This window comes from Anarhichas minor, unplaced genomic scaffold (assembly GCF_050575085.1).
Source record: "Anarhichas minor isolate MPS153535 unplaced genomic scaffold, ASM5057508v1 ptg000041l, whole genome shotgun sequence".
In the NCBI taxonomy this organism is placed as follows: domain Eukaryota; kingdom Metazoa; phylum Chordata; class Actinopteri; order Perciformes; family Anarhichadidae; genus Anarhichas; species Anarhichas minor.
In genome coordinates, this window is record NW_027466487.1 from 1,257,673 (window position 1) to 1,281,215 (window position 23,543).

Below are 23,543 nucleotides of genomic sequence, written 5' to 3' on the forward strand. Positions count from 1 at the left end.
CACAGTCAGCTCTGTCAAGGCTGAGGTGTTTATCAGTGGCCCTCTTCCACCAGTCAGAGGAGGAGATGAAGGATTCAGCAGGCTGTTTGCACTGAACAAACGGCTGTCAACTGCATGTACTGACCATTCAGTACATTTTATCAACAATTTCTACCTTTTCTGGGAGCGCATACATCTTTTTAAGGCACATGGAGTTTGCCTGAACAAGTCAGGGGTAAAACTGTTTACCTCTAACCTATTTTTCTTCCTGCGTCATCCGTCTGTTCCCACTGCCAAGGACACGAGACGAGAGGAGTCTAAACAAGAGAGCCAAGAGGAGGGGTCTCCAACCTCATCATCAGGGACCGCCTCTGATCTCCCACTTTCTCCACCCTTCCGAGAGGAGGAGTCTTTACCTCCCTCACCAGCACCTACTTGCACCCCCCAGACTCCATCCAGGTCCCCCTCCTTTCTACTCATACTCTCCCCATCCCCCCCCCCCCCCACCTGGAGTTCACTGACCACATGAAAGAGCTGGTCATTGCTGGAACCAAACCCACTCCTCGCCACACTCCTCGACGTACAGCCCCACCCCCCGCCACTGGATCAAAGTCCTCAGCCAGTTTTGACACAATCGGCGAAGTTAATTAAAGCGCCCTGCCATCCTGTCTCCCCTACCTGATTAAGGCAATCATTGATATCTTCTGGGTCCAAGCTACAAGGAAAAATGTGTCCATGCATTTATCTTCAGTAGACTCGACTAGCTACTGTAACGGTGTGTTTACAGGTCTCTGTAAAAAGTCAGTCAGAAACCTGCAGCTGATTCAGAACGCTGCAGCTCGAGTCCTCACTAAGATCAAGATTGAAGACTTTTCTGTTTGCTGCTGCCTTTAATTGAACCAGATTCAAGGATATTAATCAATTTCCTGCATTTCTTCATTTTACTACTGTATTTTACTTCTTACACTGGTTTTTAATGTTTCAATCAATGTTCTTAATTGTTTTTAAATCTCCTTTTCTTTTGCCTTATGTTTTGATGTTTTTAATGTTTTTATGTGAAGCACTTTTAATTGCCTTCTTGTTGAAATGTGCTCTACAAATAAACTTGCCTTGCCTTGACGATGGATACGATTAGAAAACATGTACGGCTGGATTGCTTATCAAGCAACCAGTTTACAAGCTAATTTAAACAACAGGTTCCGAGATTGCACTTCAGCCAATGAGTTCCGCCTACTTTGCTCTGATTACCTGCAATTTAATCAAAAACTGCTCATATGTGATTGGTAAATATACTATGATGACAAAATCATGTGCCGTTACCAACAGATTTACATGTGAACGCAGAATCTGTTTACAGATGTAGATGTGCAACAAATGTAGCAATTTCTAAATCAAAAAATGTATTCTCATGTGAACTACTATGTTTTAATAATATAGTATACAATACATTATATTATATACTTTGTATTTCCTTTTATATTGCCTATCTTTTATGTTACTCTATTTAATTATATTTGTTATCTGTTAATCACATTTCATATATGGATGTTCCTTTTTGTTTCTATTTATGTAAAGTACACCAAATTGCCGCTGTGTATGAAATGTGCTAGAATTAAACGTCCTATTGCTTAATATAGATTAGTACAAATCTCAAAACACAAATAGCCCCAGACTACTGTTCATTTTGACCTGTCCATTAGGCTAGCATTACATCCTAACACTTATAAGGATATGATGGCCTGATTAACCAACTTGGGGACCCCAGAGCAAAAAACATCTGTAGGCCCTCGGGGTTTCCCTGTGAAATAGGTGTGTCACCTCCAGGCTCCTATAATTTCATTTCATAATATGCTTTAGTGGTGCACACAGTGACAAAACAAATTTAAATTACCACAGACCAACTGCCAACCGGGAGCCTCCGAGCCCCTTTGGGGTCTGGGACATTGGGCCACTTGTCCAATTGATTCAGCCTTGACAACCTTAGCCAATCTCAAGCAATTCAATTCAATCCCTTCACCAGCACAAGTAATGGCCAGAAAGCTTTGTCCGCTAGAATGGCCAGGCCTTTGTCGTGGTATCCCGTGGGAAATAAGGACATTGGTCTGCTTCACCAACCTGAGGTACAGTAGGTCCACATACATCCGGTAACCACATTGTCTCCAGCTACTGTAGTTCTTTAGCATTGGGAACAGTGGGTTTCTAACAGTACACATGTGATAAATGTCAAACTGCTTCCTATTCTGCAAACTGGGCACATTGCCACACTGCCTTCCTCAACCTCTTGAATAAAGCAAGTGCTACTGGAATGAAAGAAGACTGCAATTACTGGCTGCTCTCTCTCTCTGAAATGTGCATCTAGTGCATCACAGAACTTTCTGGGCTTGATAAGATAAATCTGAGCCACTTTCCCAAGAATGTGTGCTCTCATATTGCTATATGTTATACTCGAAGCACCTCAGCCAGGCTGAACATGAACTATATCTTCTTTTTCAGGATATGGATATTACATATTCTTGAATTTCCCAAACTATTCCCACATCTCATGCAGCTCCTCAAGGGCTCCACTGATCTGGCAGTAAGAGGGTTAAAGTTAAAGACTATATTCCTGCCAAGTGTTTTCAGAGACACTTACTCACTCTTGGTGGTGTGATGTCACGTAGGTCAATCCCCAACCAATAAAACTTCTCCTCATGAAGGAACCTTTTGCAAAGAAGTCAATATTCATTCAGTAACTGTTCGCTGAGTGGACTGGCAGTTACTCCGATTCCCTAAAAAAGTGGGAATATCCTTCGTCCTGCTTGGGAAGATGACAGGGCATGCTCTCAGCTTCTCTTGCCGGATCAAGTCCAGTGCATCAGTGGCAGGCACTAATGGATCTGTTGAAGGGGCCTTGGATCCTGTAATTACCCTTAAAGTAAAAGAAAAATTCGCCAATTTTCAACTTTATCTCTACCTATCCAAGATCATAGCATGCAAAAGGCCTGTAGTTGTTACTGATATTCTCTGTGTCTCTAGGGCACAGCAGCTAAATCTGTTGTTTTTCCGTGTCCCATAGGTACTTTGTATAAGGAAGAAGTACAGAGTATTACTTCAGCTTCTAATACTTCTTCTCATCGCTTGGCATCCCAAAATATGAGTGCAGAGGATGTTATGGATGTTTTTTTTTCTCTGTACATTTTACAGTGTTTTGGCTGATTCAGATATTCAACCGCATTCAGCCAGAGAGAGGCTGCTCATGGCTGCAGCGGCAGTGGGGAGGACATGGCCGATGTATTATCCCACAGATGAACTGAGACAACCAAGACCAGCAGAGTGATTTTTATCTTTCGATTTTTACTAATTTAATGGTCTACATCTGAAGAAGTGCGAACAGCCTGCTGTGATATTTACACATCTTACCCTATGAATTAAGGATTTATTTCAACCAAACCACAGTTGCTGAACAGTGGAAAAACTAACCAAGATGTGTCTGAATTTTATTTATTATTTTTATTTATTTTATGGTTTCTGTCCGGTTTGAATGAAGTGTGTGTTACGATGAGTTAAAAAAGGGCAATTAAGCCTGTCTTAGGTCGACGTAGAAGAGAAACTTCAATTCAGAAGATGCAAGGATGTATCTTTCTGTTAAGGTGAAGCAATATTTCCTTCATTAACATTTTGTGAGTTCATTTTGTTTATTTATCAGACGAAGTTTGTGCGCAATGAATCCTGGTGCATGTAGGCACAGCTGGCTCTACTCCCAGTAGAGTAGGTGCTTCAGTCCGGAGCATCCATCCAGACTGAAGCAGTTTTAGTACCTTCAGTCCTTCATCTCATTATACCATGAGTCAGATATATGTATATTTAGTTTTTGTTTTTTTTATAATAAAATTAATAGAACTTGATATGGTTAGGTATACCTACTCACTTTAAGCTCAGGTGTGAATCAGTGTTAAGATGCAAGAATCTCACATTTTAGATACAGTATGTATTTTAATAAAAGTCTGTTTGTATTGAAACACCAAAATAAAGATAATCTTAGACTCTGGGCATTTCCACCATTACTTTCAAAAGGGTAAGAGTTCAATTAGATAGAAGAAACAAAATAGACCATGACATTTAATAGCGTTTTGGAGTGCAGAAAACAAATGGTATATTTTTTTGCCTTTTCTACAAAAAACAATTCTGTGTTGGTAAACTAAATGTTCAAAGCGCTTTCCTAAATGTTTTTGCTCCAGTATGTGCACAATATTGCACAAAGTATTTACTCTGTTTTGGTTGTGCCAGTAATATCTACTTCATTCCTCATGTGGAGTATATTAATGTAGTGCTCTGTGCATGTCGACTTGGCTCATATTTGGGTTGGTGGAATGAAGTGCAGCTTTTCATGGCAAGCTTCCTTTCTGTTGGCTTCCCACAAAGTACACAGAAATACAAAGAAAGTACACAGAACTACAAAGAAACAGAGACACAAATTGATTTTCTAGTTGACTTTACTCCTCAATTGAATGCATCAACTCAAATTTCTTAAGAAAGTAACATTCTCAGGTTGTTTTTGTGAAAAGAATATTCAATTAAAACATATTTTCAATGCATGTACAGTAAACTTGCAAACTAGCAACTTGAAAAAAAATGCAACCCATTATAAATACAGGGAAATGTTGAACTGAAAAATACAAAATCATCTATAGTACATATAGTACAAAATGCCAATAGATTAAAATGAGCAGCATGAAGTTTATCTTACATATCATCAACAAAGCTAAAGGCTATTTCAAAATAATGATCATGTTTGATAAAAACTACAGCCTTTATCCAAGACTTTCCATAAGCATCTTATCCCATCATGCATCATCTGTATTCATCAGACAGAATGTTTAACAGCTTTACACAAGTTTACGAGCCATAGATTTACAAACAGTCAAGAAATTATCCGGCTCATTTACTGAATACAAATTTCATATTCGAACAAAAAAATATATTTACACTGTAAATAGAATCGCAGGTGGAGAGGGTCTGTCATAGAGACATGAGCCAAGCTCTTTGTTAGTATGTTACAAGAGTCAAAAATACAAATTGGATCTAAATTGTGATAACAATTGGAGGTACAGTCACATGTAAGGCATGGAAGGAATTTCAAGTTACTATAGCTAGCTATTCAAAAGGAGGATAAGGTAGATGGTTTGCAACAGCCCTTACTGAGAGGACCCAGCATGAGTCTGTTGATGTTCCTCCAGTAGGTGAGGAAAAGCGAAGGCTTTGTCACATTCTGTGCATTCATACACAACTTGGCCGACATGGCTTTCTTGGTGCCGCTTCAGATGAGACCACTTGCCGAATGACTTGTAGCACATATCACAGCGGAACGCTCCGACTTCATTTTCAGCGTGCACTCTCATATGCGAGGACAGATCTTGCGCCGTATTGAACTTGGCGCAGCACTGGGTACATTTGAACTTGCTTTCGACCGGGGATTGAGCCGGGGTTTGTTGACGATGCCTTTGCTCGTGCACTCTGAGGTACCGCTTCCTGGCAAACGTTTTTCCACAAAGCTCACAATTGAATGGCTTTTCATTTCGGTGCCGTTTATTTTGATGCTCCAAAAGACCACTCTTTGAGGAGAACTGCATTGAGCAAACGGCGCAATTGTACAAGTCCTCTCCAGTAACGTCGATCTCCTCCTCCTCTCCTGCTGCTTGATAAAAAGTTAGAGCGGATGTCTTAGCTGATGGATTTGAGTTTTCAGCCTCTTTCGATGCAGGCTGATGATGGGAACAGTGGTGCTGTTGGAAAGCATCTTTTCCCCAAAATCTCTGGCCACACTGGCATTCAAATTCCACAGCTGATGTCACGTGACAGCGCTCATGTTCTTCGAGCTTACTTTTAGAGGGAAGTGTCATTTTACAAATTTTGCACTCAAAGGTACCATCAGGATGTGTGGGGAAATGACAAATCAACTCAGTGGCACTGGCAAAACACTGATGGCAAACGGGACATATGAAACCGTGTGATTGAGCCACATCTGTATCTTGAGTGTTTTGTTTCATTTCTGCTGCAGCATCACCATGGCCCTTCAGATGGCAGAGGAAGCGCTGAGAGGTGGCAAAACTATTGTTGCACTGATTGCAGGGATATTCACTATTAGAAAACGATACGTGATGGGTGGTCCTGTGCTTTTTCAGGTGAGACGCATGCAGAAAATATTTATCGCAGTCTGAGCAGGAGTATGGCCGCTCTTTGGCTTCCATGCAACCATGCTCCGAGAGCTCCTCTGGGTCTCCGAAACGCTCGCCACAAACACCGCAGCGATATTTAAGTTCTTTCGGGGATACCGATGAGCATTCAGATAGCAGAGCAGACTTCTCATGTTCTTCCCTTGAAATTTGAGGTGGGGGGCCGTCACTTGACTTAGAGTGGCTTTTACGATGCTCAACTCTACTACTCTTGGAGAGAAACACAAGACTGCAGATATCACATGGGAAGTTCTCTTCACGGTGGGTAGACATGTGTTCCGCCAACTGCAACGGCCCTGGGAAACTGAAGTCACACTTGGAACAACGGTAGGGACGGCTCTTTCCATGAGTATGCTTGTGTTTACGTAGCGCAAAGAGCGAGACAAAGCCCCTACCGCACGCCTGACACTGAAATTCAGACTTGTGCATTCGTTGATGCTGCTGCAACTGCGATGCCTGAAAAAAACATCTACCACATTCTGCACATTCGTGTGGTTTTTCACCCAGATGACAACGCTGGTGATCCTCGAGACTTTCCGATGTCGGGAATGTCTTTCCACACACGTGGCACGGGAAGTATGGCGCAGAGTCTGAGTCGCTGTCCTCACTGCCGGTATTTTCATCCTCATCGCTTGCACCAGTTGTGCTGACTTGACTGCTGGATGGTTGTTCAGCGGGGCTCTTTTCCTGTACAGTTCTCGCAAGATTCCTCTGCTCATTTCGATGCCATCTTGTATAATGTCTTGCCAGTGATTTTTTGACGGCATAGGCCTTGCTACAGAAACGACAAGAAAACACATCGTCTGGATGCTCTTCTCTATAATGATTACATAGAGATGGTCTAGACCAAAACCTGTGATTACACAGTTTGCAAGTAAAAGGCCTACTTGGGTCATGACATGTTCGGTGGATTTCAAGATCAGATGGGGTCTTAACAACTTTGGGGCAGTCAGGGCAAGAGTATTTCCCATCGGTTCCATGTATCTTCATGTGTCTTGTAAGATTTCCTTGACTAGCAAACTCCTGCCCACACTCAATACACGCATTGCGCTTTTTCGCTTGTTCTTGTCTTCCATGGTCTTCAAGGTGACTAATGAGCATTAAGCCATCCGTGAAGCTCTTATCACATTCTGAACATTGGTACTGCACAGGTTTCTTCTCTTTACTTGAGCTGCTCTGCACCTGTTGTCCTTCTGAATTTTCGGAGGATTTGTCCATTGGCTCATCTTTGCAGGAGAAGCTGGTCTGCAAAACGCCAGTGCCAATTGATTCGGAGGCCTCTTTGAACACTAGAACAGAGTCATTCAGCACAAAATCAATCTCTCCTTTCAAAGGAACTTCCAACTGCTGGGTTGTACTTCTCTCTGAAATGTGCCCAGATCTACATTTCCTTGTGTGATTACGGAGAAGCCTTTTATTCCAGAAGCCCCTCTTGCATGTTTTACAATTGTAAGGATAGTCCATTGTGTGTACACGCAGATGACCAGTTAGTCCAGCTTTATTTGTAAAGGACATATTGCACTCTGGGCAGGACAATGGATTGGGGACCGTACTGTCAAGAGCTGTATCTAGTTTACAGATGAATTTAGCACCATCATTGAGCTGTTTGTCACAACTCTCATCCAAAGGCTCTTTTTTGATGTTTGCTATATTTAACAGATGGTGTTGTAAGGGAGCAGAGGATATTGGTGGAACCATTGTTTCCAGCTTGTGTGCATTTAAAAAATGCTCTTGAAGCTGTGAAAATAGCAAGAAACGGGAACTACAGTATGCACAAGAAAAGCCTTTTGGTGGGCTTTTAGTGGTTGACTGTTGGCAAACTGTGGACTTGGATGATATTGGTGTTACAATGCATCGTATTTTGGTGCACTTTGCAGCATGACGAGTCACGTAATCCTTCCTTATAAATCTCTGGCCACAATCTTCACAGGCAAATGGCCGCTCTCCTGTGTGCAGGCGGGTGTGCACGATCAATTGCCAGGTGTGTTGAAAAGCACGGGGGCAATAACTACATGTGTATTTGTGCTTTTTGCTCAAATAAGGCTGGATACGATGTATTATTTTATTTCTCAGCCCTATAGGCGGGTTTGTTGGTGGATTCGTTTCCAGTGGCAGAGAAGCATTTGTTTCTTTAGAGAGAATCCTGCACTTCCTCATCTTCTTGTGCTTTTTCAGAGATTTTTCATGAGCAAATGACGAGCCACAGCGTGTGCACTTGAATAATTTTGTAAGATGGAACATAGTGTTATGTCGGGAAAGCTTAGATTGAGTGGAGAAGCTCCTTGAACAGACTTTGCACTCAAATGTCTCCTGCTTTTGAGCAGCTGCCAGCATACCAAACCTATTTTGCCAACCCTTGCCAACATCATCTAAACTGATTTTGGGAATACGGACTTCCAATCGTGTTTTTTTCCCTCTACAGCGAGTCTGATGTACTTTCAGATGATCATACCTTGAAAAGCAGCTGTCGCAGGCTTTACAGAGATATGGTTTCACTTCATTGTGTGTCAAAATGTGACGTCTCAGGCTTCGTGATTTCATGAAAGTCTTGGTGCAGAATTTGCACTTTAACCCAGCTTCCCCTTCTGCTTTGGGCTTTTGTGCCGCCTCACTGAGAGTAGGCGTCTTTGACAAAGGAGTTGCAGCAGAACCGTTGCCTTTCGACTGCCCCTCTTTGTAAACACCATCACAGAAAGCTTCATGCTTCAAACACATCGTCTTCTTTCTATAACTGTGTCCACAGTGCATGCATGCATAGGGGTACACACCAGTGTGTGACGCAAGATGTCTCAACAGTAACGATCTGTACCTGAACCTCTTTGTACAGTGCGGGCATTTAAACTGAAGCATCTCGGTTGCATTGGACTTTGGAGGCATTATGTGGACATCCTGGCTCGTCTGTGAAGTGCTTTTACAAACATCGCCATTGACAGATGATAAGCCATCGTTGAGCTCTGAAGTTCCTGTGCAGTTCCTCCGATGTTGATTCAATTTTGTAAATCCAAAGTACTGCCCACATCCTGAGCATAGAAGCAGAGTGTTTGCCTTGTGGCCACGTTGATGATTTTTCAGGCGGTTTCTCCTAAAAAATCTCCGTGGACAGTAGAAACACCGATGTGGCCCCATCTTACCGTCAGACTCCATTTTGACCAGATGCATGGTTTGAGTAGGCAAACACTTCTCACTGTGAAGTTTAAGATACAAGTCACGGTAAAACTGTTTTCCACAGTTGGTGCAGGAAAAGGGCATGTCTCCAGTATGTTTGAACATGTGGCGCAGCAAATAGCGGCGATTCACGAAATTGGCTTTGCAAAATGGACACTGGTGTGACGAGGACCCAGATATATGTGCAAGACAATGTTTCCTCAATACTTGGGCATCATTAAATACCTCTTTGCATAGAGAACACTGTAGCTGCTTTGGCCCACTCTGCTCTTTTAAGGATTCCAAGGACTCCTGTGGTTTTAATGATGGTCTCTCTCCAAAACGACTTGTCCTCTTTTCTCGGTTTTTGTGGGCGTCGAGGTGCCTAAGGAGATGTGCAGGATACTGGAACTGCAGATCACAGTCTGGGCACCGAAGCATTCCCTTTTTAGGATGGGAGCTTCTGTGCTGGATCAGTTCGCCAATCGTTGGAAGAATCTTTCTGCAGACAGTGCACTGTATCCTCCTCTGGTGAACAATTTTATGACCAATCAGATAGGCATGCTTTTTGAATCCTTTGCCACATTCCAGACAGCTGTACGGTCTTTGGCCTCCGTGACTGCGCACATGTTTCTTCAGTGACTGTGGTGATTCAAAACATCTTCCACAAAACTTACAGCTCAGGGCAAGACTGCCAGTTGTCTCAGTTGATTTGGAGTTATCCTTATTCTCTCCAGTGTTTGAACTACTTAAAGTTGCTGGTTTAGACATTGTGGAGAAAACTGAATTCCTGTACTTGAACATTTTACCAGTGAGTTTAAACACCTCATGTTTCTTCATATGTCTGTACTTTCCGGAACCATGACAAAAAACTGCTGGACAAAGACTGCATTTGTAACGTCGTACAGGCTCGAGGGCTGTTAAAGTTGGGGGTGTTCGTTTTATCTGTTCACTTTTCTTTGACGGCGTTTTCTGCTCAATTTCCTTTGTTTTTTTCTGTTCAACCTGTTCCTTTGATGTTGTCTTCTCTTTAGCAAGCCGATTTACACATTCTCTGAGGCAAAATGTTTTAATATGTCTGTAGCGGTTGCTTGATAAAGTGAAGGTAACACGGCACAAGGGACACCGATATTTACCGGAAATCTTTCCCTTCCCATCACATATGGAGTTTCTTACGCAGTCACGCAAATGCCGAGCTCTGTTGTAGGAGTACTTGAAAAGCCGTGGACAGAGAGGACACTTATATTCCCCCTTTGGGGTTTTCTCACCACTGTGATTTGTGGTACACTGACTTGATGAAACTGCCAGACTTTTTCCCTTGTGTACGTTGAAGAAGTGCTTTTTGACCTTGTCTGCAGTTGAGAAGTTTTTACCACATGAACTACACAGATGAGTTGTAGAGATGTCGAAAAGCTTTACATAACATCCAGGTAGATCTGGATATGGTTCGTTCTTTACATGGTCCTTTTGTAGAGGTGTTTCAGTTTCTTTGATATCAGAATCAGCATCAGAATTTGTAACTTCACGGTTTGACCCCTTGCATCTGCCGGGTATTTTCTTGTGCCTTCGCATGCTACTAGACTGTGAAAAGTACGATCCACATTCATTGCACTTATAGGGTGTTTTGCCAGTGTGAGTTCGTATATGGCTGATATATTGAGTTAGTGTTGAAAATAGGAGTCTGCATCGAATGCACCTGTAGCTGCCATGGCAGTTTCTTTTCTTCAGTCGGCTGGAGTCAGAAGAGAACCGAGGGCTATCTTTGGTCACCCTACACACATGTTTCTCTGATTGTTCATTCCTCATCAGGTAGACATTACAAGTCGTGCAAAACTGAAAGTTTTGCACCGAATGGCAACAATGGTGGTGTTCAATTAGATGATCTACATTGTGGGTTGTGTGTTGGCAATCGGCGCAATGATAAGAGTTACTTGCTCCATTTACTGACTCGGATGTCTTCAATATGACAACAGGTTGCAGGCGTTTTCTCATTTGGATAGAGGATTTGAGTTGAGGATTTGAGTTGCTGTCAGGTCTGGCCACAGAAGTGTCGTTATACAGACTGATGTCAAGTTTTGTTTCATCAGCATCACATGAAGAATCATCTCCTGACAGTGGTTCACCATAGAGGACGCCAGACAAGGACAGCTCATCTGCAGGTGTGTCCAACTCTTTGAACGACTCTTCTGCATTTTCAGCAACATCTCCATTAAGACTTCCTTGTTCTACAGCCACTGGACTTTGATGTTGGGACTGTTCTGGAGAAGAGGTTACATTTGTATTCTCTGCTGGACTTGTCAATTCCTTTTCTTCACAGGTAGTTATGTCTGTGCTTAAGGTGTTTGACTTTGAACAAGATTGTAAACCGTTCGAAACACTTCGTCTTTTACAGTCGCCAGTCAGAGCAGTGTCACTACAATCTGGCGCTGAGGAGGTTGGTGTTCTCTCTTCTGGTGAGCTTGTCGATTCCGTTTCGAGACATGGATTTATGTCTGTGCTTGAGCCGTTTGGCTGTAAGCAGGATTCGACATTATTAGCAACACCTTGCTTGTTCTTGTCACTTGTATCAATAAGAAGACTAGTGACACCAGGGACACTACAATCTAGATCTGGAGAATTGGTATTTTTATTCTCTGCTGCACTGGTCCATTGTTTTTCTAGACAGGGATTGCCATCTGTGCTGGAGCTAGTTGGATGTAAGCAGGGATCTGAATGACTTGCAACACATTGCTCATTCTTGTCACTCGTCGCAATTTCTTTCTCCTGACAGTTGGTCTCCATGATTTCATCTCGATCAGTGGAGCTGGGATCAAAAGTCTCTTTTTTAAATGAACTTGATTCTGTTTCTCTTTTTAGGACTTCACTTTTATCCTGCTTGTCCTCTCGCATAATTATATCTTGATCATCTGTGGAGTTGGGATTACCATTTTCTTGGTTGAATGATTCCTCAATTTCCATTCTTAGGACTTTTTCGCCTGAAGGATCTTGCACATTGTTCAATGTAGTCATATTTGGCACAGCTGCAGCAATCTGCTCTTCGTCATTGCCATCCGGGTACTGTATTCCATCATCAGTCAACTTTTCATTGCCACTTATTGAGACGTTGGAATTTTTTCCTTGAAGGACATCTCTCTCCACATCCTCCTTTTGTTTCTGACCTGGACAACCACCATAATCATTTCTCTCCTCAACAGTCTTGCTTCCTGTAGTTGTCACCATGTTAGAAGTAGTAGAGGACTGATTGTGTCCTGTGTAAGATGTGACAGTTTTATCTTGACATTCCATCTTGTCTTTAACTATGTTTTCTCCTGCCATCACATTTGAAGTACTTGGCAAAGCTACATTAGTCTCTGACATATTAGGGCACAGACTCTCAGTCGGAACCATCATATTTCCATCATCAGTGAAAAGCCATTCTGATGAGCTGGGTTTGGTAGTAACAGCAGTTTTGGGTTTTCGAACTGAATTGCTTGCCATAAATTTACAAGAGGGCCTTGTTTCACCCACATCTGCATCCGAGCAGCTACTGACATCTGAGTAATCCTCAAGAAGTGATGTAGCTAGCATTCCACAGTCTTGCTTAAGTTCTTGCAAATCTGTCACAAAAGATGAAGGAAAAGATCCTGATGTCGATAACCCATCTGTGGCCAAATCAGAGATTTCATCATTTCCACATTTTGGCAAGTAATCTTTTCCTATTTGTTCTCCATCAGCTTGCCAGGGGATTTCGTTGCTGTATCTTTGATAAAGGCAGTCTGAACTGGGATTTTCTATACAGGGATTTGAGTAATAGTTTGTGTTGAAGTTTGAGTTTGTTGCAGAGGCTTCATGTGAAGCCTCTGTGCCGGGGAAATCATGATGTCCAATGAAGTTCTCTATATGGTTGGAAAGACTTCCCTGTGACTCTGATGTCCTGGTCAAAGTGCTTGGTTCTGATGATAGAGGTGGAAGGTTGTGAAAGTATGAATCCCACCCATGAGCCATTCTCTGCAAGGATTGGAAGCTATAGCATATTTTGCCCAATCCTGAAAACACAAATAAGCATAGAATTACAAAACAGAAACTACAACCATTATCACTTAAAAAATGTACGCAATACTTGACAAGAACATTTGGACCTTTTCTTGGAGTCACAAGGACTATCCAGGATGATGAGTTACATCTGCATAGAAACCTGGAAAATATATATATGGATTAATATTATTATTGTGAAGATTTTACAAGGCCACTAAAAAGGCGAATGCTGTCAAAATTCAATCCAAAATGAATTTATCATCAGGTAGATTTACAATTTACTGTTCAGTCTGTGACGAGTTTGGATGGTGAAATGTGGCCTGACACAAGAGGGGTGAACTACACAAATCCCTTCTGTAACCCCCCCGTTAGTCCCTGGAAGTCTCACAGCTATGTTGTCTGGTGCACCGTTTCTGGTGGGGTCAGCAATGACAAATTTGGTCCCAGGACAAGGGTCCTACCATGAGTGATTTAAGAACCTAGTGGTGGGGGTGGGACAACAAAATCCCTGGCATGTGGGCTCAATTCCCAAAAAGCGGGCTACAAGGGTAAATTGCTAGCCAGGCGATGGGCAGTGGTAGTATAGTCACATTAGTGAAGCATAGCACCATGTAAACACCATGTAAGCGTGAAGTAATGTAAGACGGTACTTCGTACCAGTTGTGAAGGTGAAGTAGGAACACCTGGCATTTTCCAAGTGGGCCGTGTTTACATGCTGTATTTCTACTGTTTACGGAAGCTGATAGTTGTCAGCAGCAACATCCAGTCTTTTAGGATCATAGAGTGTTTTGGCATCTCAGACGCCTGTAATTTCCGTGAAATTCAAATTGGACTGACATGATTGTATTTCATGTCTCCCAAGTAACTGAAGCAACACGACCCTCTGCAACGTTTTAACGCAGGGCTGATTTATGCCTGAACATCCGCTTATCTCTCTTTTATGGACAGTTGGACTCAGCCAAGCCTGTTCCACACCAACTGGGAGGAGACCCTAGGCCACACCCAGAACATGCTGGAATGCTTATCCCATCAGGTCTGGGAAAGCACTGGGATGCCACAAAGAGCTGGATGGCATAGCTACGGGTAGAGGGATCTGGTCTACTTTGCTTCAGCATATGACCCTGACTTGGATAAGCCTCAGCCCTCTATGAAAGGGACAGAGTTTGAAGCTGCGCCCATCCCTCTCTCTCTCTCTCTCTCTGGCACACTTAAGCAGTGCGAGTTTGGAAGAGACCCACATCATTTGGCAAAGTTAAGTAAGAAAGTACAGTCCAAGGAATCAGAAATACATACAAAAAATACCCACCTATTTAGATTAACTTAATGATTACAATGAGTTGGAGTCTTAAAAATATATGCAACGCTTTTTATTAGCTTCTGTGAGTTTACACACTGCATGTATTCTTTGTTTACTTGGCTGATTTCTCTTGGATGCAGAAACATTTAAAATCAATACAATTAAGTTTGAAGAAGTAGTAAAAACAATAGTAGCAACAATCCTGCATTTCAGATGTTAATTTAATGGAGTCCTTCAGATATTTCACGTAAGTAATTTCCTTTAAAACAAGCATTGCTCAAAGACAAAAACATGCACACACAAACTTAACCAATATTAAAAACCTTGTGTACCTGGTGTTAAACGTCTGCTGTCATCTAATTATTGAAAGACGCCGATCCTGGCGGTCTGTGAAAGGGAAAGAAATACAATTATTATTACCATTATAACATGTTTTGCATTTTGTTTTTACATATCAGTATGGGCTCCAATACAACCGCACCAGATACCACTACGGCAACGTGACATTAACCTCTCGTCAGTTGAGCCTGAAAAGCCTCCCAGCTGCAACGACAACCTGATGAACAAACCAGTTAAACGCATCATTTCTTCCCCAACTGCAGTGTAAGCGCACAACAGGCAGTCCCCAGTTCACCCGTTCGGGAGAGTTAGCAGCCACAATGTTACTTGCGCGCCCAGTAAGTCTCCATCGAATCAATTAGTTCAGCTGGGAGGTTGTCAGCAGTGTGTCTGCCTGGCATACTCTTGGCAGGCTTTTCACCAGGGGCTCGCAAGCCCAGCACAACGTTAGCGAGCGGTCGGTCAAGAGAAACAATAGGTGAGACTATGCGTGTGAAGTCAGCAGTAACGTTATAGCTGTGAACGCAGCAGTGTAGTGCCTGTACAGTTTATTTGTCAGTGAATGAATGCTACAGCTCCTCGGGAGACCCAAGTTAAGGTCCTTTGACTTGATTGCCACCTGCTGATTTAAGTGAAGGGGGTTAGCCCAGAGGTTAGCATCAGCTCAGGTGCACCTGAGATGGGCTGACCTTTAAGGAAAACCAGCTACTCTCAGTGCATCCCTAATTAGACCTGTGCAACACGACTACCCATAGATTTAGCTTGGATTACAGCTCTTGACAAGCTAACCACAGCCTAACCTGAGAATGAATATGGTATAGTGAATATGGATGGTAAGAAACTGTCAATCCAGGTACTGTGGGTCCCTGACTTTAGACACATTTGAACAAGAGCAATAAGAGCTCATCAGCTAGCTCATGGCTCGTGCCTCAATAAACATATTGCAAAAATGAAAGGCCTACTGTTTGCAGGTTTAATTAATAAGAGGACATTGGAGGAGGAGGATCGATGGACCTGGTAGTCACTGCCTGTTCCTCTTTGCTCCAAAACAAGTGCTTCACTTTTCTCTTCACACTTGGCGAAACAACATTCAAAGGTTTAAACTTAACGTACAACTTTCAGAAGCTGCAGGTACAGCAAACTGGTTGGAAAGATAATCTGCTGGCCACAAGCGCATACTTCCATTTGGAGGGACTCAAACCTCTCAACATCCGCAGGGTGGGATCTAATCAGTGTTGCTCATGAAGCTACCAGCCACACCAATAATCTTAAGGCATTGCCCAGGAAATTCTAGCCAGAGCAGGACAATAATTTGACATTATACTGGAACCGCCTTAACATTATTTGATTTACATGACTGCAGTTACGAGCTACAGCAGAGAAGCAGTGGGGGGGGGGGGGGGGGGGGGGGGGGGGGGCACTATGTGGGCTCTGAGGTACAATGCACCTTCACACCAGACCATCTGCCATAGCTTAAAGTACGGGGAGACTCCTTCACCACACTTGGCAATGCTTGCAAATATGGCCACAGAGTTTGTTTGTGAAACACATCATCAGTTACCAAATGTAATTTTAGCTTAAACTAAAGGCACCCTAGTATTTATACAAGGGTCATAACTGGCAGCATAACTAGATCCCAATATACTGCGGTATAAAATCATACTGTGCACATTTCCTTATCTACAGTATTGTGTGTGTGAGTTGAAGGTACAGACAGGAGCAGACTGACTGTGCTGGCGATATGGCTGGGTGTCATTACAATGCTAGTACTAATACTAATACCGTTAAAAGGGATATCAACGCCAATAGAGTACTTCATTAAATACCCATCTTGTATATGGAAGCTGTGTGTGTGTGTGCCCCCTCCCCAGGTTATATCTGTTAGCTCTGTCAGCACAATAAGCATTGTTAGCTGCTAGTCGCTGGCTAAGACGTCTCCCTGTTCAGAAAATAATTCTCAATAAAATAAATCAACTTTCTTTAATGAATATAACTCGTCAGTGTCGTTTGCTGCTAGACCGCCTAGACCTGTACATCCTTTGTGAGCAGCAAGTGGGAGAGCGCAGTGAAAATGTTTCTGAAAGGCTAAACGCCAACAAATGTGGATTAAAGGAGAATATATTGTTGGATAAAAACCATGTTGCGAATGTTGGCAAGTATTACATTTTTTTTTTTTTCATTAACTGCTGACTTTTGGACTTAACAACGCTCTGGAGTTATTGGAAATGTTGGGATCACACGGTCTGAAACAATCCTAAAACAATCCTATGAAGCCACTGTGCCCAATACACAAATACATTCAGGGTCGGGCATGCTCTGAAACTCATGGTGTGAGCAGTATCAACGCGAAATTGGAGCAGGAGTTTTAAAAATCTGCTTCCGCATCCAAAATCCTTCCGTTCATGCTCTACATTCGCTTTGTTTAGTTTGAATTTGAATTAAATTGTAAGGAGTCGGGTGGAGATGTTATTAAAGAGACAAAAGTGCTATTAGTAATTTACTGCTGCATTTCTTTTAGGTGTTCCAATGCCAGGGTATTGTGCATGCTGGGTCCGTGGTATAGCTAATTGGCACACTAAATTGCAACAGAGCTGTCTTTGCATTAATCTTCCACATCTACCTCCAGCTCCTCTTCTGACCAACGCCACAGATCCAAGTCTCGATTTTCAGCTACAAATTTGACAGCACAGCATCAGTTATGTAAAACAGTATGTCGCACCTTATTTTCAGACAACAGATTAAAAATGAAAATACACGATTTAAGTAATAATACATTCAAAGTGATAATGGGTATTACGACCCCTCAACAATGACAGAAGACATGCTCGGGACTCAGAGAGATGTTTCTTGCTCACTGAAGTCAGAACTGACATTGTGCTCACGTGCACGGTATAGGATGTCTTTGTAAGGACTGATTTATAAATGCCTGGAAGATCTCCCAAATATTCTGGTAAATCTCTGCTAGCTCAAATGCATCATGCTCCCCACATCCAAGCGGTCGAAAAGTCCAGAATTTACCTCCTAGCATCTATTCCTAACCACTTTTCCTTGACCTCTGTGGAAAACATCATGGAGTCAAGGAAAGATGTGAAGGAGAATTCATGAGGAGTTAGGAAAAGACAACGTGGTGTTTGGAGTATCCGACTACACTCTCACTAAACTGCGTAGTCATGATGCGACGGCGGAGATCACTGACGTAGGTCTGCCATGATGAAACTACAACGAAGAAGGACTACAAAAAGCGCAACTAAAACATGACCCCATGACGTCCATAACTCAGTTGCATGCAGGGTAATTACAGAGATTCTTTTGTGAGTGGCTGCTTCACTCGTGGTGTGAAGGAGAGAAACCGGAGCTCCTTCCTTCCTGCTGCTGTCACACTTAACCATCAACACTGCTTCCCATATTCTTTCAGTACACTTACTCCTGTAGTGTAATCAAAATGGATAAACGCTAGTATTTTTAGACAAAGCGGCAGGAATTGTCCTAACACACCAGCTCTCTGTCATTGAGTACAGATGAACGGCTCCTGTTCTCCCTCCATGCCACAGCGCACGTAGCTGATCTGCGCACCCGTTCAGGACACCGCAGCAAAAGTCAGAGAAATGGCCCCCGGTCTCCCTCCATGCCACAGCACACAGAGCTTCCCTCGCATATCTGCTCAGAACACACTGGCACCGTTAAAAACAGATGCATATTTTGAACAGAAAGATGCTGCTGAAACATGCTGCAGCGCATCTGGTAGGATATACTGTATAGGGTAGTCGGGATCTGCTTCGGTAGCACGTTGCAGCCAAGACACTATCGTCCTAAATAGCCCAGCTTTCCAGCTGTTCATACCAGGCTTGAAATCAAACCCACCGCTGTTTCCCAATACGAATTCAGTATCTCAACTAAAGACACTGGTATCTAAAAACTGTACTGACAAGAGAGGGGCAGAGGAGAGCAGCGGAGGCGGGGCATCAAGGCCACTGTGGTCAGTGGGCGTACAGATTTCAGAAGGGCACCAAGGCCAGACAGAGAGGCCATGACGGCCACGGCCACCGATTAATATCCCGCCCTTACAGCAGCACCAAAAAGCGAGGTGAAGAATTTTGGGAGAACCTGAATTATGAGCTTATGCACCTGAATGGAAAAGTGCAACCAATATCAAAAGTTAGTCTGGAGCCCTGTAAAATGTTTCAATACTATGAATTAACGCTCGGATTCTGATTGATGTGGACTAAATGCAATGGAATAAAAACTGGTGACGCAACAAGCACGACTGGACAATCTGAGACGGTGAGAACTATTCTAGAAAAAGGAAACAAAAGCAAAATGAAACAAATCAAATCATACCCTCTAAACTAAAGAAGGGTTTTACCTGAAATCAAACGTGATTACTGAGCTTGTTCACAAGATATGTAGTCAATGCTGATCTACAGAGGAAACCATAAAGTGCATTTTTGGATGGATGAGTCCTCATTAGAAAAAGGACAAGGTATCAAGTGCAACTCGAAACTCCTTAATGTTGTCAAAGTGATGAGCTACATTAAAACTGAGCCCAGAAAACAAAAGATGTGTGAAGACTCCGAGGTCTGAATGAGACAAATCAAAGTGGGTACCTTCCAACATCTTCCAAAAAGTCTAATTTCCTTTTGTTACACCTTTTTCTTGCTCAGCTGCAGTGGACGGGTAGAAACAAGAGGAGGGAATCCTGTTCTATAAAAACACAAGGTGGCATACGACACATACAGGAAAATCAATTTAAGCACAACACCGTAAAACATGCCATTTCAACTGGTCTTGGCGGTGTCGTGTAGATGAAGGGACAGTTGAAAACAGACGAGTTGATCGGGCTCGTCAGCACATGACAACAGCTAGCGGGGCAAGGTGAGGACTGGTTGTCATGCTGGCAGAGCTTCCTCCTCCAGTTAGAAGTGGCACAAGCAATTTACGCATCCCCTACCACTCACTGAGGGCCATCTGCACCTGCAATAGCGACTGAACTGCTTGGCCTTGACAGGAATGGCAGAGGCAGCAACTAAAACAGTGCCCGTGACACCTGGCAGTGGTGTGTAGCACACTCAACAGCAAAACAGCAGAATGCAGAAGAATCATGTGAGCCAATAGGATGCATCTAATATTTTGGATCTCCAAGAAGAATGCTTAATTTTGACGATTTACAGTCTTTCTTATGTGAGCCACTATGTTTACATGGTGTACCACACACACGAGGACAGAAAAGCATTGAAAGCTAATACTCTCTTGCAGAAAACACGATGCCTCACCCAGGCGATCTTCTGGGTAGACACGGACGAGTACTGTATCCTTCTCTGTGCCCTTGCTCGTTGCTGTTGAACTGTGACATGCTATGTTGCCTCTGTCAGCTCTGGTCTTGAGTGGTAGGATTGAAGCAGGTCAGCTAGAGCACACCACGTCATGGTGTTTAAATATCAACTGCCAACTAACTTCACCGTCGTCCTAATAAAGCTACAGGAACGTGAGATCTGCTCGTGATGAGATCGCAGAGTAGTGTTCAAAAGAGGATGCTAAACCAAACTGCTGCATAGCAATGAGTACAGCATGCGAACAACAAACCTCATATCGCTTTTTTTACACAATTGTTCAACAGAATGGACTCTCCCTCATGACTATGGCATTCTGAAAAACATTGCAAATGATCATATTGACAGTAAGGATTTACCAGCCACTTGAATCAGCAGTAATAACCGATGTGATCGCCTTGAAGGGAAGGTTGAGGGGAAGGTTACACAGCTACAGTGACGAACGCACCACTTTGTGTTACGCTAATCAAACTGTAGTCAATTACAAACCCATTTAACTGTCCGTGTAGTCATGTGACAGCGGTGCAAGTGTCTTTTAAAACAAACACAACACAACACAACACAACACAGCTAATGTGACCTAGCCCAACATCAGCCAAAGCCAGGCACATCAGACCACAGACAGATTGCCTACTAATTGACAAGAAGGGCTGTCGTGATATCAGATTTTCACTACACTTGTGAAAATGACGAGTGTTAGGAGGTGGAGAGAGAGTCTGTAACCCTAACATTACAAAAGCGGGATTTGATAGGTGCTGGATTATTTACATGATGTTATATGTGTACTATTAAGATTGTATCAATATTTCCCTTTTTTTTTTTTATATTACGGTTATTGTCAATACCTGTATACCGAGACACCCCGAATTACTGCGGATTATTAACACATCATGTAGTGTACTGGTGTCACTATTTTTCATTAGTTCCTCTCTTTAAATGGCTTTTTGGAAAAGCCAAAACATGACACTATTTTTTTAAAAATCCATATCTGAGAATAATGGTTGTCAATTCATTATTTGTACAAAGACATTGATGTTCTGTTTTGATTGAAACGGTCAGAGAGGTGATAATAACTATGTTTGTTGTTGTGGTTTTAGTTTGCAGTGCTGTTGAACTGGACTTTTTTCCCACCCAAGTTAAAAACACGAGGGGACACTTTAATATAATGCGGTCCAGTGGAACACGATAACTAACTACGACCTCGGTAAAGTAACACATTAACAACACAGTAAGACATATAGTTCTCTACACCGCTCTGTTTGAACAAAAAGTGGCCGTATATATAAAGGTTATAAAGGTAGAATATGTGGCAGAGTGGTGCATTAGAGTAGGTTAACTTGGTAAAGTACCCAGGGAGTGTGTCTGGTTTGATGGAGCTTCTCTTGCCATGGGACCATAGAATAATGTTGTTCATGATGAATTTGTTGTAGACGCTTGTTTATCTCAGTTTACAGACAGATAAATCCCTTTTACCTGGTTTTGTATTACAGATATGTTAAGGAAACACTATGTGACAGAATGGCTGAGGCTAGTCAGAGACTATCCCAAAAAAAAAGGGGGGGGGGGGGGGGGGGATTTTGCACTCTTCCAACATGGTGTCCCTCTTTACCTGGAAAGCAGACCTCAGGTGCATACACTAGGATAAATGGTGTACCCATCCATCAGCACCTTCAACTACAACCCTGCCAGAGGACTAGTGAATTGATATGAGAAATACATCATCCGAGGTTAAAACTATTTATGTAAAATATATTTGGGCCAGATCATACATAATATACTTAAGGGTGACGACTTTGTTGCTGAAGAGTTCACAAGAGCATTTGATAAACCCTTTTAGAGCAATTAAGCCACAGGTCAACAGAGCTGCCACACTCCATGGACTTATAAAAGAACCAGCAGGTGTTCAAATATTACCAAAACTTTTCCAGACAAACCGGTTATATTCTCGGTGACGCTATGGACAGAGAGGAGCATTTTAATCCCCCCCATGTTGTAGTTTTAACTGGAAATAACGTGGAAGCTCTGCTGCTCTCGTCTTGGTCGTGACATTGTAAGATGCTGTACTTTAAGCCACAGCCTGGACGGAGAACAGCACACACAAAAGGAAACGGTAAAGATGCAATCGGCTCAACAAAAACACAAACAACCTCAGCAGCGGTTAGGTCTGCGACTCTAGCCACGCACTGACGCTGATTGATGTTCTGGGTGAAGCTAACTAGCTAGCACCATGCTACCTAGCACTGATAACATGCAGCTGACGGTGAACGACTCCTCTGCAGCTGGTCTTTAGCAGGACCTCTTACCAGATCTGTGCTCCCGTGTTGCTCTTCACGTGCTTCACCACCAATTCCTTCCTGGCTTCGTGTTAAAGTAATCACTTCCAAAGACAGTACGTGTCGTCTTTCTTTTGTCAGGACACGAAGAAAGCCCCTGTCCTCCTTGCAGATGGCTTCCGTCTTTAATCGGGAAATATCGTCAGGAGAAGATCTTTTTTTCTTTCTTTCTGGAGAGTGAGACGATGAGGATCGTTCAATCCCCCCCCCCCCAAAAAGTGTTTCCCCCGGAAAACGACGTGGGCTACACGGCTTGTTGTGCCCCGCGTAGCGGCGTTAGAGCCAAATCCGCCTCCATTATCTTGTATTTGCGCAATTTTCAGACAATGTGCCCGAAAATGTGCGTACGTTACACAACGGTCTGGTCACAACCAATAACAAGGTGCGGGTACTCCGCGAGAGCCCGCCCCTGCGTGTTCTATGGCTGACACAGCCAGAGACGGTCGGGGTAGCAGCGCGACTCCTTCCGGGCGACCGCGCCACGGTTCCCTTCTTGCTGCTGCAGCTGCCCCTGTAACAGGCAGGACTACTTGCTCCGACAGTAATGTGCACTGATCAGAGAAGTCCTAAGTGGGGCTTCAGCGCTCCCCTGTGCAGTTTCGGCACCACTTAGTTTGTGATACATGAGTATGATCAACGTTACTGGGGAACCCACCAATCTGACATGCATACTGGTCTGCTGGACTAGATGTAGTTGGTCTTTAAAGGGTTAAGTTGCATACCACCATTTTGTGTTCAAGGCGTGCAGTAAAATGGCGCCACCTGTTCTTGTTCTGGTCTGACAAAAAAAACCTTTTGCTGGTTGCACATAAGAACCACTTACCATGGAGGAAGAAAACTCATTGTTCTTGAGAAGAAGAAAAAAAACTCCAAAACTACATTTGTATCTTACAGGTGA

General features: G+C 43.0%; 1 protein-coding gene across 2 annotated transcripts; it reads right to left on the reverse strand.

Annotated features, from left to right (window-relative positions):
• Positions 1 to 4,433: 4,433 nt before the first annotated feature.
• znf1035 (zinc finger protein 1035) lies at positions 4,434 to 23,050 on the reverse strand. Of its 2 annotated transcripts, XM_076109542.1 has the most exons (4): positions 22,616 to 23,050; positions 14,979 to 15,033; positions 13,454 to 13,509; positions 4,434 to 13,360 (listed from the first exon to the last, which is right to left on the reverse strand). In XM_076109542.1, exon 4 carries the CDS (start codon positions 13,317 to 13,319, stop codon positions 5,154 to 5,156), a length of 8,166 nt encoding a protein of 2,721 aa, XP_075965657.1. In that variant the 5' UTR covers positions 13,320 to 13,360; positions 13,454 to 13,509; positions 14,979 to 15,033; positions 22,616 to 23,050; the 3' UTR covers positions 4,434 to 5,153. The 2 variants fall into 2 exon arrangements, with proteins under 2 accessions (XP_075965657.1, XP_075965658.1); XM_076109543.1 differs by lacking the exon at positions 13,454 to 13,509.
• Positions 23,051 to 23,543: the final 493 nt, after the last annotated feature.